Source organism: Macaca thibetana, chromosome 5 (genome assembly GCF_024542745.1).
Source record: "Macaca thibetana thibetana isolate TM-01 chromosome 5, ASM2454274v1, whole genome shotgun sequence".
NCBI lineage: Eukaryota > Metazoa > Chordata > Mammalia > Primates > Cercopithecidae > Macaca > Macaca thibetana.
This window is the reverse complement of record NC_065582.1, coordinates 128,087,887-128,107,580: the sequence shown is the minus strand read 5'-3', so window position 1 is coordinate 128,107,580 and position 19,694 is coordinate 128,087,887. Positions and strand designations below refer to the sequence as shown.

At 40.4% G+C, this 19,694-nt stretch overlaps 2 protein-coding genes across 3 annotated transcripts in view; one reads left to right on the top strand and one right to left on the bottom strand.

Annotated features, from left to right (window-relative positions):
• Positions 1 to 19,694, bottom strand: part of ART3 (ADP-ribosyltransferase 3 (inactive)) — a 96,224-nt gene that overhangs the window by 73,686 nt on the left and 2,844 nt on the right. The window lies entirely within an intron of this gene.
• Positions 10,259 to 12,664, top strand: CXCL10 (C-X-C motif chemokine ligand 10). The gene is made up of 4 exons (XM_050790891.1): positions 10,259 to 10,385; positions 10,939 to 11,065; positions 11,300 to 11,389; positions 11,827 to 12,664. Exons 1-4 carry the CDS (start codon positions 10,325 to 10,327, stop codon positions 11,843 to 11,845), a joined length of 297 nt encoding a protein of 98 aa, XP_050646848.1. The 5' UTR covers positions 10,259 to 10,324; the 3' UTR covers positions 11,846 to 12,664.

The window sequence follows — 19,694 nt, the reverse complement described above, 5'->3', positions numbered from 1 at the left end:
GAGTCCGGGAGGTTGAGGCTGCAGTCAGCAGTGATCACACCACTGCACTCCAGCCTGGGCAAAAGCCTGCCTCAAAAAAAAATTTACAGAGTTAAGGCTGCACGATAAATTGGTATTTGTAAGAAGTATATTAAATATTATAGGCCAGTACATTATTATTGAGAAGAAAACATATACCTAAAGTTCTTCATAGCAAAATAAATATATGAAATATGAATAATTAACATATTTGAGCCAAGATCCTCCCCACCTTGGTACCTTTGCACATACTATTCTCTCTGTCCATTTCTTCATTAAGCTAACGCCTACTAATTCCTTAGGTCTCAGCTTAAATGACATTTTCTCCAAGAAGCCTTTGAAACCACCCCTTCAGTTTCAATTAGATCAGATGTCCTATTTATTTATTTCCATAACACTCTCTATTTTTCTATCATACTACTTACTGCCATTGTAATTAATGAATTATTTCTGTGCCTATTATCTGCTGTCTCATAAGTGTAAAAGAAAGCCATTGCAGTCCAGGCCAACAGTACAGTTTTTGGTACATATCAGACCCTATTGAATGGCAATATGAACTAAGGGAAAAGGAATTTACGGCAGAGGAATGACATAAGGGAATGTACAGTAGTAGGAAGTATAAAGTGATTTTTAGGAATCATAATTAGATTCGTTTGGTTGGAGGGATGAAAGACATGAAAACATAGATAAACAACCTTGAATTTTACTCTGTACAAAATGGGGATTCAACAAATGTCTGTGAAGAACAGAGTGACCCTATCAAAGTCATTGGAAAATATTCTAGGAATTGCATGAATGGTTGATTGAAAGTGAGAAAGACTGGAGAAGGAAAATCAGTTGGGATTTGCTGCAATAGCTGTAATAGCTCAGGTCTGTATTTCCAAAACTTCAAGGCATTCTCGTATCATCTTTACAATTTTTTTTAACATTTCTCTGTTTGATCTTCATTATATTTTTAGAAACTCTATATACCACTTTATTTTACATATATTAACATCAAAAGTAAACTTTCACTACTATACATGTGAAATGGTAATACATGCCATGGAAATAAAATGTAACGATAAAACAAAATACAATGAAAAAAATAATATTCCCCCTGATTTAATTAATCAGAGGGATTGAAGTTAAGAAAAGAATAATTCACTGATACTAAATGTTATTATCAATGTACATGGTAGTGTCCCACGTTTTGGAAAATACTGGTGTGAAAAGTATGGGGCTGGCTCTGCAATAAGTTAAACAGAATTATAGTAATTATATATTACTATATAATCCATCAATTCCATTCCTAGATATATACTCAAAAGAACTGAAACAGCTCTTTAAACAAAAACTGGTACACAAATGTTCGTAGCAGCATTACTCACAACAGCCAGAAAGCAGAAACAACCCAAATATCCATTAACAAGTGAATGGATAAAATGTGGTATACACACACAATAGATATTCAGCCATAAAAAGGAATGAAGTACTGATACATGCTACAACATGGATGAACCTTGAAAATATGCTACGTAAAAAAAGCCAGACACAAAGGACCACATATTGTATGATTCCATTTTATAGGAAATATCTAAAGTAGGCAAAAACCATAAAAACAGAAAGCAAATTAGTTGACTGGGGCTTGGAGGAGGTGTTAATGAGAAGTAACTACTTAATGAGTACGAGGTTTCTGGGTGATGAAAATGTTCAGGAACTAAATTATGGTGATGGCTTCATAGCACTGTGAAAGTACTGAATTCCACTGAATCATACTCTTTTAAATGGTTAAAATGGGAAATTTTATGTTATTTGTATTTTACTATCATAAAAAGAAGAAGGGCTAAACTAAGGTGATATTGGTAAGAGTAGAAATATAATGACAAGCACACTCTACAGAAAGAATCAAGACAGTGATAGATTGGACGTGAAAGTTGAAGCTGAGGCTGGGCACGGTGGCTTACGCCTGTAATCCCAGAACTTTGGGAAGCCGAGGCGGGTGGATCACGAGGTCAGGAGTTCGAGACCAGACTGGCAAACATGGTGAAACCCCGTCTCTACTAACGATACAAAAAAATCAGCTGAGTGTGGTGGTGCATGCCTGTAATCCCAGCTACTCAGGAGGCTGAAGCAGGAGAATCGCTTGAACACGGGAGGCGGAGGTTGCAGTAAGCCGAGATTGCATGATTGCACCCCAGCCTGGGCTACATAGAGTGAGACTCCATATCAAAAAAAGAAAGTTGAAGCTGAGAAAAAGAAACAAAGAACATGTTAAGGATTTGAATCTAATTTTAAAGCAAGAGAAGAAACAAGGGAAAAAGACTGAACTTTTGACGTCTGAAAGAATAGTTCTGTCACTAACAGAAATAGGGATATGAGGGGGAAGATGTAGTTTAGCAGAAAAAACTGCAGATTCAATTTTAAATACATGGAACTTAAGAAGCCAAACACCCACAGTGACTTAAAATTTCAGGACTGTTTCCTCTAATTAGCCAAGAAGAGCTTTCAAACAAATGGAGTAGTTTTGGATAATACTATTAGAAAAGGAAAGATTATACTTAATTATTTTTGGCTACTGAGTACGGGACCTAATATGCTCACATGGAATTAATATACCTCTTTGTATCTGTTTCTGAAAAGATTTTCATAGCCAACAATTAGAAATCTTTATGATAGGGTCAGCACATTCTGTGGATTATAAGTAGTACTCACACAAAAAAACTGGGTTTTTTTTTTGGAGAAGGGGTGAATGAGGCAATATTAGTTGCTTCTTCTTGCCTTGTCTGGAAATTTTATTTATCAGACACTGGTAATGAAATTGAGCAAGTCTGAGATTAACACATAACACTGACCATAGTTTCACTTAAGTACCTAAGAAGAATATGTCCTAAAACTCCTGGCAGCATAAGTACAGATGTATTCATAGTTCCTTGGTGCTGCTCAATAAACTGCTTCTAAATTGGAAATGCCCTAGTGTGAGTTATAGACTCTATACAATAAATCCTGACTTAGCATTCGTCTTCAAATTGTTCACAAAGACAAACTGTCAGTAAGAGGTTGAAGAAAACTAAATGATAATGAGAGGTGACAACATGCTAGCAGCCCTGGCTCTCGGCGCCTCCTCGGCCTCAGCGTCCACTCTGGAGATGCTTGAGGAGCCCTTCAGCCCACCGCAGGCACTGTGGGAGCCCCTCTCTGGGCTAGCCAAGGCGGGAGCCAGCTCCCTCTGCTTGCAGGGAGGTGTGGAGGCAGAGGCGTGGGCGGGAACCGGGGCTGTGCAGGGTGCTCTCGGGCCAGCACCAGTTCCAGGTGGTCATGGGCTCAGCAGGCCCTGCACTTGGAGCACTGGCGGGCTGCGACGGCCCCAGGCGGTGAGGGGCTTAGCACCCCGGCTAGCAGTTGCGGATGTGCGTCGGGTTCCCCAGCAGTGCCGGCCCGCTGGCACTGCGCTCAAATTCTCGCTGGGCCTCAGCTGCCTCCCCATGGGGGCAGGGTTTGGGACCTGCAGCTCACCAAGCCCCAGCCTCCCCCACCCAACACCGTGGGCTCCTGTGTAGCCCGAGCCTCCCTGAGGAGCGCTGCCCCTGCGCCATGGCACCTGGTCCCGTTGACCACCCCAGGGCTGAGGGGTGCAGGTATGTGGTGCAGGACTAGCAGGCATCTCCACCTGCAGCCCCAGTGTGGGATCCACTAGGTGAAGCCAGCTGGGCTCCTGAGTCTAGTAGGGACTTGGAGAACCTTTATGCCTAGCTAAGGGATTGTAAATACACCAATGAGCACCCTGTGTCTAGCTCAAGGTTTGTAAATGCACCAATCAGTGCTCTGTGTCTAGCTAATCTAGTAGGGACTTGGAGAACTTTTATGTCTAGCTAGAGGATTGTAAATGCACCAATCAGCACTCTGTGTCTAGTTGAGGGATTGTAAACGCATCAATCAGCACCCTGTCAAAACGGTCCAATCAGCTCTCCGTAAAACGGACCAATTAGCGCTCTGTAAAACTGACCAATCAGCAGGATGTGTGTGGGGCCAGATAAGGGAATAAAAGCAGGCTGCCCCAGCCAGCCAGCAGCAACCCTCTGGGATCCCCTTCCCTGCTGTGAAAGGTTTGTTCTTTCACTCTTTTTTTTTTTTTTTTTTTTTTTTTTTTTTTTTTTTTTTGAGACGGGAGTCTCGCTCTGCCGCCCAGGCTGGAGTGCAGTGGCCGGATCTCAGCTCACTGCAATCTCCGCCTCCCGGGTTCACGCCATTCTCCTGCCTCAGCCTCCCGAGTAGTTGGGACTACAGGCGCCCGCCACCGCGCCCGGCTAGTTTTTTGTATTTTTTAGTAGAGACGGGGTTTCACCGTGTTAGCCAGGATGGTCTCGATCTCCTGACCTCGTGATCCGCCCATCTCGGCCTCCCAAAGTGCTGGGATTACAGGCTTGAGCCACCGTGCCCGGCCTGTTCTTTCACTCTTTACAGTAAAGCTTGCTGCTGCTCCCTCTTGGGGTCCGTGCCACCTTTATGAGCTGTAACACTCACTGTGAAAGTCTGAAGCTTCACTCCTGAAGCCAGCAAGACCATGAACCCACCAGGAAGAATGAACAACTCCAGACGCGCCACCTTTAAGAGCTGTAACATTCACCACGAAGGTCTGAAGCTTCACTACTGAAGTCAGCGAGACCATGAACTCACCAGAAGAAAGAAACTGTGGACACATCTGAACATCTAAAGGAAAAGACTCCAGACACACCATTTTTAAGAACTGTAACACTCACCGCAAGGGTCCGCGGCTTCATTCTTAGTCAGTGAGACCAAGAACCCACCAATTCCAAACACGATAATCTAAAATATGGAATAACATGCACTACTGAACTACATTGTATCTCAAGATTCCTCTTCTGAAAAGACAACCAATGATCAATCAATTAAAATTAAAACTACACATTTTCTAAAGATTTTGATTAAAAACAGAACAAAATATCACAAAATTCTAATTTATTTTGTTGAAATATTTATGGGAAGGAGAAAGAAATGCACCACACTTCCCCCAAACACATTTCCTTTATTATAATGTCCTCCAATTTTGTCTCTTCCTCCAAATGATGAAATCTGCCATATTTGTAAAAGTCCTCTCAAGTGCATGAGTTCAGAAACACTGAATAGCCTAAAATATATCCAAACAGAAGCTATTCTGAGCCCCTCCCTCCTCCAACGCCATGATGATTGTTAGGGTCTACCACCCACTTTGCCAGCACTCATTTTGCCCTCTGCTTAGGCTGGCTATGAAAGATGAGACGCATGGGTAATCGAAAAGTATATAACCAGTATTACCAAACACCGTGAGCTCAGGGAATCTTTTGAGAGCTCAGAGTGAAAACTATGAAGGGGAAGCTTTGCCCTCCTCTCCCATACTTTCCAAGGCACATTCTGCACCAGCAGAGGGGATTCCCAGTCCACAGAAATCACTGATGTCCTCCTGCTCACTTTTTAGAAAATTTCTTCTAAGCACAACAGTTTCCGGGAAAGCATTTTTTCCTTGGTCTATGCTCATTAGTCTGTCAGGGCAGACTGTTTCTTTTTTTATGCTTGTCTTTTTTGGCCTGATGCCATAATCAGAGGCTTAAAGATAAATCAATAGCAACTGAAACAGAAACTAAAGCGGGATACTTCCTTGATTTTCATTTTCTTTCAAAACTGTACTCAGATCAGTGAATTCTAGGAAAGTTAATATACCATAAACCTTGCAAAAATTGAGAGAAATATATAAAAAGAGTTATCAGTTAGATTTTTATTTAAATGACACATGCAGTCTTGGTTTTGGGTGAAATAAGTAATAGTGGTCTTGCTACTGTCTCTAAAAGTTTGATTTTTTTTCTAAATGATTTTTCCATGCTGATCACATTTGTCAGGTTTCTACCCTGAGCAGACCCCTCATTTAAAACGAGAAGGGTCCTTCGTTTGACTCTGCTCACCATGCACTGTTCTGATACTAATTCAATTTCATAGGTAATCTGATCCTGGGAAAGGGGTGACTTGGATACCAAAACCAATCATCCTACTCACTGAAAAAGTTCTCATTGTAAATGGATACACAGTCTTTTAATTTTCATCTTAGTCTCTTTTAGATTTTGTTAGCAGAGTTAACTCTCTGAGAATATGCTTACCGTGGATGACTAGGAAAAATGAGAATTTCTGGACTGGAAAAACTAAGGACCAGATTTTACAGAATCCTAACAAGGCATTATCACTCCTATGAGACCACCAATCTTCCTGACTGGTTAGTTGGCTTCCCCCTTTGCCATTTTTTAATGACATTTATCTGTAATTGCACAAGCTTTCCTCTCCTGGCCACTTATTTAAGTAAGATTCACACTTTATGGCTCATCTGAGGTCTTTTTTTCTGAGGGATCTTCTGAAAACTTCTGACCTTAATGAGTACGTATAGTCTCCTATGAACCTCCACGTTATTTATTTTCTATACCACTCATTTGGTACTGATCATAAAGGTTTTTTTTCTTTTTTATTTTTTTTTGAAATGGAGTTTCACTCTTGTTGCCCAGGCTAGAGTGCAATGGTGTGATCTCGGCTCACTACAACCTCTGCCTCCAGGGTTCAAGCGATTCTCCTGCCTCAGCCTCCCACGTAGCTGGGATTACAGGCACCCACTACCACGCCCGGCTAATTTTTTGTATTTTTAGTAGAGACAGGGTTTCACCATGTTGGCCAGGCTGTTGTTGAACTCCTGACCTCAGGTGATCCGCCTTGGCCTCCCGAAGTGCTGGGATTACAGGCGTGAGCCACCATGCCTGGCCTATAAAGTTTCTCTTATTGATATTTATTGTTTCATAGTTTTTGGTCTTCCCAATTAGAATGTAAACCCGTCAAGGATAAATATTGGATCTTATCCCTTCTAGTATTCCCTGAGATTAGCTTAGTTCCCTACACAAAGTGCACAGAAAATAATGAGAACAAGTCTACTTCTCCTTCTTCTAACACTGTCCATGGCCATATACATAATATGCACTGAGGAGATTTGCATTCCTGCATTCGTTCATTCGATCCTTAATTACAGATAAAAAGCAGTGAATAATTAAGAAGCTTTTGGGGGCACCACTCTATATTTACCAGAGTTCTTGGAATGAAGAGTCTGTCCTATAGCTAGCTGAGAATATCTGTATTGATTTTACCTAACTAAATCTAAACTAACTTCTGGGGAAATTATAGTCTTCTTAAATTAAACTTGGTTCTTAAAGCTAAGGAAAACAATAATACTCATGTTCAAATTCAGAAATCTGATGAACCAACAGAAATACTTCTTGAAATACAATCCTTGTATGCTGTTACTTAAAGTCTGTAAAGATTCATTCATCTACCCTTCTATCCAATATTTACCAAATGCCTCTCATATGCATTTCAGTTCCCTGTTCTCCTGGGGCATACATTTTAGTGTGGAGAAACAGACATTACACTAAAAAAACAGAATGAACTGAATATCAAATAGTATGAAATGCCATGTAGAGAATTAAAGTCACGTCTGCTTCAGATTGTGTGACAAGAGGAGGTACAAGCCAGCTAAAATCTAAATGTCCAGAAGGAACATTCTATGTGACAAACAGGAGGAAAAGCATTCCAGATGGAGAAAACTGCCAGTGTATGGGCCACTGACCGGATTGTAGTGGTTGAGAAGGAATGATATGAGGTTGGACAAACAGGTAGCACCCAGATCATAGAGGACTTAGTAAAGCAGCTTAATTAGAAATTTAGATTTTATTCTAAGTGGAAGTTGTTTGAGGTCTTAAGCAGCAGAGTGACATGATCACTTAGGTTTTTAAAATAAAAAAAGTAAGCGATCATGTTCCACTGCTACATATGTACCCCACAAAATGAAAGCATATGCCCAGAAAAAAAATTACACAAAAATCTTCGTGGCAGATTTATATATAATAACTGAAATCTGAACACAGTCAAGGTGTCCATCAACAAGAAACAAACTGATATGTTTGTGCAATGGATTACTATTCATCAATAAAGAGAAACAAATTACTAATTCATGCAACTACATTGATGAATCTAAGAAACATACTGAGCAAAAGATGTCTTGCACAAAAGAGTATATACTTAAGTGGTTCTATTTATATGAAGTTCTAGAACAGGTAAAAATAATCTATGGTGAAAAAAATAGAAGAGTGGCTGGGTCAGGATAGAAATTATAAGGATAAAATGAGTCAATATGGTCAATATTCATAAAGCAGTTCAAACAATGTCTGGCACACAGTTAATGTAATACAATGTTTAGTAAAAATCAAATATTTTATCCCTAATAACAGATTTTTAGTCCATTTATCAAGTATCTCCTTTTTACATTGTCTTCTATATAGAGACATCTTAGCTGACAACTCAGATACTAACTAAAATAAAACCATCACCATCTCTTGTTTTCATTGGTTAATCTTGAACTTTTCCGGGCCTCTTCCATTCATGATGTCAGACATTTCTCTGAAATTTGTTGGCATTCTATTCACAGGCAAATGTTTGTTCTGCATAAACAAACATGGAAGCATCCTTCCATGTCACTATTTCTCATAAGCCTTTCTCTCATCAGAAGGAACACCTCTTTGCTAGGTGAAAGTCTTTCGGGTTCTGTCAGTCTCTACCTCACCTCCCTCTCTTTTGTCTTTCCAGTTTCCCACAGCTAATTCCGCTGACTTATTCGCTTGAAAGCTTAGCTCTATTCCAGTCCCTAGAATAGATTAACATGGGAGTCAGCTCTCTAGCAAACTCCATTTGCCCCAAGCAACTCACTCTCTGTTCCAATGATGAAGTTCCTGCATTTGAGGATCCATGTCTTGTGTGTGCCCAGTTTGCAGATATAGGCTTTATTCTTGGCCCCTGATACCAGGTTCTGAGACAGTATCTGCCAGGTACAGTAGCCTCATCCTAGGATGGAAGCTTTTCCATTCCCTGACCAATCCCTGCATTGTTGCAGCCCAGCTGACTATGAAAAGAACTCCCAGCTGACTATGAAAAGAACTTCCTAGGTTCTAAATATCACTTGCCTCAGATCTCTCATTGCTGGGTGGTGCCTGCTTTTGAAACAGTAATTCATCTTGGATTCCCTGTTATTAATCATTCGCAAAGAATACAACCAAGGACCACTATATCCATGGATTCTGTTAAATTTCCACTTTCAGGTTCAACATGTGTTCCATTATATGAGTATCATGTGTTTCTACTGCTGGCTACTATAAATAATCAGCCAAGTACTATTGAATGCTAAGAAATTAAGTTTTGCCACAATTCATCATCCAGTTAAAATTGTGCCAATTTCAGTTATCATTGTTACTAGCTCAATGGCTGACACATTTTTTCTTTTCCTTTGCATTTAACAGTCCCTTGCAGTTGAACCCCATCTTAAATCAACCTGTTTCCCTCCTGTCTCAAGCTGCTTTCCCAAGGTCTGTCTCTATGCATACCTCCCCTTTTAAATTCATTTCCTCAAATAGCACCCTTTGTTTTTTACAATAACCCTAAGATAGCTATGAATCCTTTTCTCCCACCATCCTAGATACCATCTTATGATGTTTTCATTCAGGGACTGCTGTAGGACATGAAACTTGTTTTAACACACCAGAAATTAGATACCCAAATGAGCAGTGCCTTCCCTCAAAATAGTTATGTTGGAAGCTGTTTACTTAATCTAATGGTGTTATGAATGAACAAAGCATTTATTGAATTATTTAAATACTTGCCAGTTCCATATCTTTGACCTTGTCTGAGCAAGCCAATCCTATTACTTTACAGTATTTGATCAAGGAGCACTGTCCAGGTAAATCACTGTTCTAATAATCAGGCACAACTTGCTGTTACCAAAAAATTAGGTTTACCTATAAAGGATGAAAAATTTCTATTACTGGGGATATTTTTTAAAATAGCCTCTGAAATTAACTATAAAAGTTTAAGTGTTGAGAAAAAGCATAGTTAGAATGGATTGCAACCTTTGTTTTTTTCTATATGCAATGAAGTTCTTTTTTTCAAGAAACAGTTCATGTTTTGGAAAGTGAAACCTAATTCACTATTACCAAAAAAAGTGGGGCAGAGGGAAATTCCATACTTGTAGACTACAACAAACAAACATAATACCTTCGATTTTGCAACATGGGACTTCCCCAGGAACAGCCAGCAGGTTTTGCTAAGTCAACTGTAATGTTATCCAATCAGAATTAGGGAGGGAAAATGCCTTTGCAGATAAATACGGCACACTCGCCTCACGTTTTCTGAGACATTCCTCAACTGCTTAGACATATTCTGAGCCTGCAGCAGAGGAATCTCCAGTCTCAGCACCATGAATCAAACTACCATTCTGATTTGCTGCCTTGTCTTTCTGACTCTAAGTGGCATTCAAGGTAAGGAACATCAAAGGATACTTAATTTGTAAAATGAGAAATAGGAATAGGTATAAATTCTAAAAATACAGAAATAATGTATTTGTAAAAGTTTCACTGCATGTTTATAAATAAGAGGGAAATAAATAGAGATTCCCTCAGATCATAAAACTTATGTGAATTGAAGTGAGAAAAACAAATAGAATAAGAGAAAGAGAAGGAAAAAGGGAAGGAGGACAGAAGAGATGGGGAAGAGGGAGGATAGAGAGAGAAAATGAGGGAATGCGGAGAGAGATGAGATAGATACTTCCTTACCTAACTAAGCTCAATGAACCACAGGAACAGTGTTTAAGGGTTAGACTTTATAATCAATAAGCTGCAATTCTTTTCTTCCAGATAATCAACTATTTAATCATTTACAATTGTGTTATGATGCGATTCATTCCTCCTCAGATTAAGTGACTGTTTGCTAATATGGGGATATAGGTTCTGCTAAATACCACCAGTCTACATTAAATGTCTAACATGAACACTGTGCTAACTTTCTCTGCTGTTCCTTTCTCTTTTCCTACAGGAATACCTCTCTCAAGAACTGTACGCTGTACCTGCATCAGCATTAGTAATCAACCTGTTAATCCAAGGTCTTTAGAAAAACTTGAAATTATTCCTCCAAGTCAATTTTGTCCACATGTTGAGATCATGTGAGTGAAATCCCATCTGATTATCACTTCCCTGGTTGTAATTATATACTGTATTAAATATGTAATGATAATAACAAAAGATCAGTAAGGGTTTATGATGATTATAAAACTAATGTACAGCAAACAAAAACATGCAGAGTGCAACTTAAATGTCGGACTTCAGAACTGTGTATGCCATCTGTTTTATTGACCCAACATTGTTTTAAATATTTTCATCCCTATTTATTTCTCCAGTGCTACAATGAAAAAGAAGGGTGAGAAGAGGTGTCTGAATCCAGAATCTAAGGCCATCAAGAATTTACTGAAAGCAGTTAGCAAGGAAAGGTAGGTTTGCTTTTGCTTGCAGAATTGCTCTTAGGAAATGGCAATCTTGGGAGTCAGAAATACTTGCATTGTGGTTTGCTTTGCAATCACTGGTTTAAAAGTATGTTACCACCATGCCCTCTCCTACCTCCATTTATTTAAATGCTGAGGCACCATCTTACGTGGTAAGTATTAGAAGTTACCCTGATTACCTGTCAACCTTAAAGTACAGCTATAACTATCTAAGCAAAACTGACACATTTTCCCCAAGTCTTTCATGGCTTTAAAAAAAAGGAGCCCCTGTAATCCATAATGAATGCATAGCAGCAGGAAAGCTCATCACATCCTTTACCTGAGGATCTTTGGGTTATCTATGAACTGAATATGTTCCAAGCAAAACCCAGTCTGAAGTCTGAGTCTGAATATCACACTTTTATGTCCCCTTTCTTTTCTTACAGGTCTAAAAGATCTCCCTAAAACCAGAGGGAAACAAAGTGCTGCCAAGAATGGACCACACAGAGGCTGCCTCTCCCATCACTTCCCTACATGGAGTATATGTCAAGCCCTAATTGTTCTTAGTTTGCAGTTCCATTAAAAGGTGACCAATCATGGTCACAAATCAGCTGCTACTACTCCTGTAGGAAGGTCAATGTTCATCATCCTAAGCTACTCAGTAATAACTCTACCCTGGCACTATAATGTAAGCTGTACTGTGGTGCTATGTTCTTAGTGGATGTGCCAAGTCCTAACCCTGCTTCCGGTATTTCCCTCACCTTTCCCATCTTCCAAGGGTACTAAGGAATCTTTCTGCTTTGGGGTTTATCAGAATTCTCAGAATCTCAAATAACTAAAAGGCAATCAAAATGATAATACAATCTGCTTTTTAAAGAATGCCCTTTACTTCATGGACTTCCACTGCCATTCTCCCAAGGGGCCCATATTCTTTCAGTGGCTACCTACATACAATTCCAAATACATACAGGAAGGTAGAAACATCTGAAAATGTATGTGTAAAATTCTTATTTAATGAAAGACTGTACAAAGTAGAAGTCTTAGATGTATATATTTCCTATATTGTTTTCAGTGTACATGGAATAACTTATGTAATTATGTACTATGTATCAACAAGTAACAGGAAAATTTTAAAAATACAGATAGATATATGCTCTGCATATTATGTAAGATAAATGTGTTGAATGGTTTTCAAAATAAAAATGAAGTACTCTCCTGGAAATATTGAGAAAGACTATCTAAATGTTGAAAGACCAAAAGGTTAATAAAGTAATTATTAACTAAGATGAAGTGTCTTGTGTGTCACTTGGTTGGGATATTTATTTCATAAGAAATTTAGATTGGAGAATCCATGGCCTGGAGAGGAAGGCGGGATGGGCAGAAGACAAATGAGTTGGAGAATTACCACTCTCTCTCCTTCCAACTGTAATCTTCTGAAAGGCTCATCATATAAGATCCTACAGAACTAATGTAGCATAACAGAGCTTGGCCTAATCTCCAAACCCCTATAGTCAGATTTCTTTCTTTTTTTCTTTCAATCTCTTATTTTTTTAGACACAGGGTCTTCCTCTGAGTGCAGTGGTGCAATCATAGCTCAGTGCAGCCTCAAACTCCTGGGCTCAAGTAATCCTCTGACCTCAGCCTCCAGAGAAGCTGGAATTACAAGTGCAAGCCACCACATCCAGCCCAATAGCCAAATTTCTCTAAGACGTCTCCACTTGAATATCCCATAGGAACTTTAAACTCCGAATTAATTCTCCTCTCCCTGAGATCTGTTTCTCCCCCTCTATTCTATGTCCTAGTTTAATTGTACCATCATCCAATCAGTTTCCCAAACTAGAAACCTAGGAGTAATTCTATACTACTTCTTCCTCCCCTCCCACATCCAATTACTTACTAAGAAGATCTTCACAATACATTTAGTTGGCAAATTATTAGCATCTAGAATATGCAAAGAATCTCCATAGATCAAAAAGGAAAAGACAAGGCTGGGTGCGGTGGTTCATGCCTGTAATCTCAGCACTTTGGGAGGCCAAGGCAGGAGGATTGCTTGAGCTCAGGAGTTTCAGACCAGCCTGGCAACACAGTGAGACCCGGTCTCTACCAAATTTTTCTTTTAAGCTACTCAGGAGACTGAGGTAGGAGGATCACCTGAGCCCAGGGGTCTGGGGTTACAGTGAGCTATGACTGCACCACTGCACTCCAGCTTGGGCAACCGAGTGAGACCTCATCTCTAAAAGAAAAAAAAAAAAGAAACAGAAGTGAGTAAGAATTTAGAATTTCATAAAAGCATAAGCCCCTAACATGCAAATATGTTCAACCTCATTTGTAATCAAGGAAATGTACATTCAAATCATTATGAAATAACATTTCACACCACTAAACTGGCAAAACTTTTAAAGTTAGATAATAGCAAGCATTACCAAGGATGCAAGGCAATGAGGAATGCGCTTCCACTGCTGATGAAAGAAAAAATAGCTATGACTACTCTGCAAAACAGTTTGGCATTATCTCATAAAGCTAAACACTGGCATACCTCATGCTCCAGCAATTCTACTCCTCTGTATATACCACAGATACTCTTGCAGGTATTTTTTTTTTTTTTTTTTCGAGACGGGGTCTTGCTCTGTCACCCAGGCTGGAGTGCAGTGGCACGATCTCAACTCACTGCAACCTCCGCCTCCTGGGTTCAAGCGGTTCTCCTGCCTCAGCCTCCTGAGTAGCTGGGACTACAGGCACACGCCACTATACTCAGCTAATTTTTGTATTTTTAGTAGAGATGGGATTTCACCGTGTTGTCCAGGATGGTCTAGATCTCCTGACCTCGTAATCCACCCGCCTCAGCCTCCCAAAGTGCTAGGACTACAGGCGTAAGCCACCGTGCCTGGCCAAGAACTGCTTTTTTATCAGATTGAATTTTTTTTATTTAATGAGCTTCAATGTACAGTACACTGATCATCTTCCCAGAAACAATAAAATCTGTTGTAGTATAATTTTAACACAGTTCATTCAATTGCAAGTATAGTTTAATTTTTAATAACGACTGTATTTAAAAACTAACTCACATAATTCATGAAAATCTAACCATTAGCTCTCCCTAGCCAATATGAGCCATCAGCAGAATAGTACTGCCTTTATTCCCTGTAAATATTCTACTTTTCTTTTTTACTCCTTTCCTGAGTATTCCAAAAACACACTTAGTTCTAATCTTTTTTATATTTTTCATCTTTTAGTGGGGCCATTTTTTTTTCCCATGACTTCATTGGATTACTTCCTTTCTGGAATATGTTCTTTTTTTTTCTTTTTCCTTGAGATGGGGTCTCACTCTGTCACCCAGGCTGGAGTGCAAATGGCATGATCTCGGCTCACTGCAACCTCCACCTCCCAGGCTCAAGCAATCCTCTCACCTCAGCCTTCCAAGTAGCTAGGACCACAGGCATGTGCCACCACACCTGCTAATTTTTTGGGGGCATTTTTGGTAGATAATACAAATATGAGGCTTCACCAGGTTGACCAGGCTCGTCTCGAACTTCCGAGCTCAGGCGATCTACCCACCTCGGCCTCCCAAAATGCTGGGGTTATAGGCATGAGCCACCATGCTCGGCTCTGGCATATGTTCTCCATTTGCTTTGTTCAGATTCCCTTTTATGTGGCAATGTAAAACACAGTAAACTTGGCATTCCATTCGTAGCACAGGGAGACTTTTCATGGCATGCTACTTTGTATTTAATACTTCTTGAAATTTTTCTTTCCAACTTTTATTTTAGGTTCAGGGAGTACACATGCAGGTTTGTTACATGGGTAAATTGTGTGTTGTGGGGGTATGGTGTATAGATTATTTCATCACCCAGGTAATAAGCATAGTACCAGATAGGTCGTTTTTGGATCTTCATCTTCCTCCCAACCCCCACTGTCAAGTAGGTCCCAGTATCTATTGTTCCCTTCTTTGTGTCCATGGGTACTCAATGTTTAGTTCCCACTTATAAGTGAGAACATGCAGTATTTGGTTTTCTGTTCATGTGTTAATTCGTTCAGAGTGATGGCCTCCAGCTTCATCTGTATTGCTGCAAAGGACATGATTTTGTTCTTTTTTAGTATTCCATAGTGTATATGTACCACATTTTCTTTATGAAGTCCACCGTTGATGGGCATCTAGGTTGGTTCCATGTCTTTGCTATTGTGAATAGGGCTGTGATGACATACGTGTGCACGTGTCTTTATGGTAGAATGATTTACATTTCTTTTGGCATATACCCAGTTATGGGATTGCTGGGTTGAATGGTAGTTCTATTTGAAGTTCCTTGAGAAATCTCCAAGCTGCTTCTCAAAGTGGCTGAACTAATCAGTACCTCTTTCAGTGATAGGAAGTTAAAACCAGGTAGGAAAGATGGTCTTGAATTGCCAATGCCACCCCTCTCCCTTTCCCTGGCAGTGGCCATGTGGCACAGAAAGATAGTCTGTGTGCTTGGGGGAATCCAGTGCTGCTCTGTCAGAGTGGAAAGCAAAATTAGGCTGAACTCAGTTGATGCCGATGGAGGGAGCATTTAGACCAGCCCTAGGCAAAGGGGAATCACCCATCCTAGTGGTTAGAAGTCGAGTTTTGGCAAGTCTTGCCTCCGCTGGCTACAGTGCTCTGGGGTCCTAAATAAATCTGAAAGGCAGTCTAGGCCACAAGGATTGCAACTCCTAGGCAGTCCTAATGCTGTGCTGAAGAGCCAGTGGACTTCGGGGGTGCACAACCTAGTTGGGGGAACATGACCTAGTGAGACACCAACCAGGGCAGCACAGAGAGTGCTTGCACCGCTCTTCCCAATCCCAGGCAACACAGCTCACAGCAATAAAAGTGACTCCTTCCTTCTGCTTGAGGAAAGGGAAGAGTAAAGAGGACTTTGTCTTTCAACTTGGATACCAGTTCAGCCACAGTAGGACAGGGTGCTGGGCAGAGTCATGAGGCCCCTAATCAAGGCCCTAGATCCTGGACGACTTTTCTAGACATGCCCTGGGCCAGAAGGGAATCTGCTGCCTTGAAGGGAAGGACCCAGTGCTGGTAGGATTCATCACCTGCTGACTGAAGAGCCCTTGGGCCCTGAATAACCAGCAGCAATACCCAGGTAGTACACAGTGGGCCTTGGGTGAGACTCAGACAGGCTGGCTTTAGGTGAGACCCAGCACATTCCCAACTGTGGTGGTTAGAGTGAGAGATTCCTTCTGCTTGAGAAAAGTAGAAGGAAAAGTAAAGGGGACTTTTTCTTGAAGATAGGTACCAGCTCAGCCACAGTGGAGCAGAGCACCAAGCGGGCTCTTGGGTCCCCAATTCCAGCCTTGGCTTAGATGGCATTTCTGGACCTGCCCTGGGCCAGAGGGCAGCTCACTGCCCTGAAAGGTGAGTCCCAGGCTGGGCAGCATTCACCATAAGCAGACTGAAGAGCCCTTGGGTCTTAAGTGAACATTGGTGGTAGGTAGCCTGGCAGTACATCCCATGGGCCTGTGGTGATGGGCATGAATAAAAGGCTCCTCTGCCTCTGGAAAGGGGAGGGAGGAATGGGAAAGACTTTGTCTCATAGTTTGAGCGTCAGCTTAGCCACAACAGAATAGTAGATATCTAAGGTTTTTTGACTCCAGTCCCTGGCTCCCAGACAGCATCTCTGTGCCCATCTGGTGCCTGGGAAAACTTGCTGCTTGCAGGGAAGGATATAAGCCTGGCTGACTTTTCCACATGCTGATGGTAGAGCTGCAGGGCCTTGAGCAAACACAGATGGTAGCCAGGCAGTGGTTATAGTAACATGCCTTGGGTGAGACCCAGTGCTGTGCTGGCTTCAGGTCTGACCCAGCACAATGCCAGTGGTGGTAGCCACAGGGGTGCTTAGTGTCACCCCAACCCCAGCCCCAAGCAGCTCAGCACAGAGAGAGAGACTTCATTTGTTTAGGAGAAACTAAGGGAAGAGAACAAGAGTCGGCCTGGTAATCCAGAGAATTCTTCCAAATCTTATCTAAGACCACCAAGGAGGTATCTCTTTGAGTCTGCAAGAACTACAGTATTACTGGGCTTTGGGTATTCCTAATGCAAATATGGCTTAGACAGCAACGCTCAAGTATCTTCAAATATCTGGAAATACGTCTGGCAGCAAACTTTTCAATGGAAACCTTACAGGCCAGGATAGAATGGCATAACATATTTAAAGTGCTGAAGAAAAAGCATTTAACCTAGAATGGTATATCCAGTGAAAATATCCTTTAGACATGAAGGAGAAATAAAGACTTTCCAAACTCATTCTATAAGGCCAGTATTAACCCTGATACCAAAATCAAAGACACATCAAAAAAGAAAACAACAGGCCAGTATCTCTCATGAATATTGATGCAAAAATCCTCAATAAAATACTAACAAACCTAGGCCAGGCATTGTGCCTATAATCCCAGGCCAGGCTTGTGCCTATAGTCCCAGCACTCTAGGAAGCCAAGGCCAGAGGATCGCCTGAGCCCAGGAGTTCAAGACTAGACTGACCAACATGGCAAAAACCCATCTCTACAAAAAAATACAAAAATTAGCTGGGCATGGTGGCGCATGCCTATGGTCCCAGCTACTTGAGAGGCTGAGGTCGGAGGATTGTTTGAGCCAGGTTGAGGCTGTAGTGAGCCATAATCATGCCATTGCACTCAAGTCTAGGCAACAGAGTAAGGCCGTGTCTCAACAAACCAAAGCAAATCAAATCTTGTATACATATAAGCTCACTAGGCCAGAGCTTAATACATTTACATTTAAAGTAATTACTGATAAGGAAGGTTTTACTTTGACTTTCAGCTACTGAATTTTTTAAGAGTCTTATTTTTCTGTTCCTCAATTTCTCCATTACTGCCTTTTTTGGTATGTAGCTGAATTTTTAGAGTGTACTGTTTTGAGTCCCTTCTTTCCTTTTCTGTATATTTTTAGTTATTCTCTTACCGGTTACTTTGGGGATTACATCCTAAACTTGTAACATCCTAGTTTGAATACCACCTTAGTTTCAACAGTAAACAAACACACTCTGCTCCTATACATCTGCATCCTTCCCCTTTGACAATTATTATTGTCACAGATTACAGCACTGTGTGCCCATTAATACATATTTATAATTATTGTTTTATGCATTTTTTAATTCACGTAGGAAAAATGAGGAGCTACAAACCAAAAGTGCAATAATACTGGTTTTTATATTACCTACATAGTTACCTTTACCAGTATTATTCCTTCATATGGCTTTGAGTTAGTATCCTTTCATTTCAGCCTGCAGGACTGCCTTCAATATGTTGTGGAGAGCAAGTCTACTAGTAAAAAACTCCCCCTAGCTTCTGTCTATTTATGTCTTCATTTCTTTTTCATTCTTGAAGAGTGGTTTTGCCAGATATAGAATTCTTCATTGACAGATTATTTTTTCTTTCAGCACTTTAAACATGTTGTTTCACTGCCCTCTTGCCTCCTTGGTTTCTGATAAGAAATCAGCTGTTAATGTTATCTAGGATCCCTTGGATGTATATGATGAATCACTTCACCTGCTGTTTTCAAGATTCTTTGTCTCTTAAGGTTTGACAGCTTGACTATTATGTATCTCAGTGTGGATCTTTTTGAGTTTAACTTGCTTGGAGTTCACTGAGCTTCTTGATTCATGTATATTCATATGTTTCATTGGATTTTGGAAGTTTTCAGTAATTATTTCTGTGAATAGTCTTCTGTCCCTTTCTCTCTCTTCTCCTTCTGAAACTCATATTATGCATGTATTAGTCCACTTGATGGTGTCTCATAGGTCTCTTCGGCTCTGTTCACTTTTCTTCATTATTTTTTCTTTCTACTTCTCAGCCTTGAAAATTTCAATTACCCTATCTTCAGATTTGCAGATTCTTTTTTCTGCTGGCTCAGAACTGCTGCTGAACCCATCGATTAAATTTTTTCACTTCAGTTTTGCACTTTTCCGCTCCATCATTTCTATTTGGTTCCTTTTTTATAATTTCTATCCCTTTATTGTTATTCTCATTTTGTCTGGTTTCCTTTTGTTTTTTGTACATGATTTCCTTTAGCTCTTTGAGTATATTTAAGACAACTGATTTAATATCTTGGTCTAGTAAGTCCAAAGACTGTGCTTCCTCAGGGACCTCACCTTAACTTAACTACCTCTGTGAAAACCCTATCTTTAAATACAGTCAACTTCTGAGGTACTGGCAGTTAGGTTTTCAACATAAGCATTTGGTGGGGGAGCACAATTCAGCCCCTAACTTGCATTTTCTTTTTTTTTTTAATTATGAAAGAAATTAATTTAACAAAATGGAAAAAGCAAATATT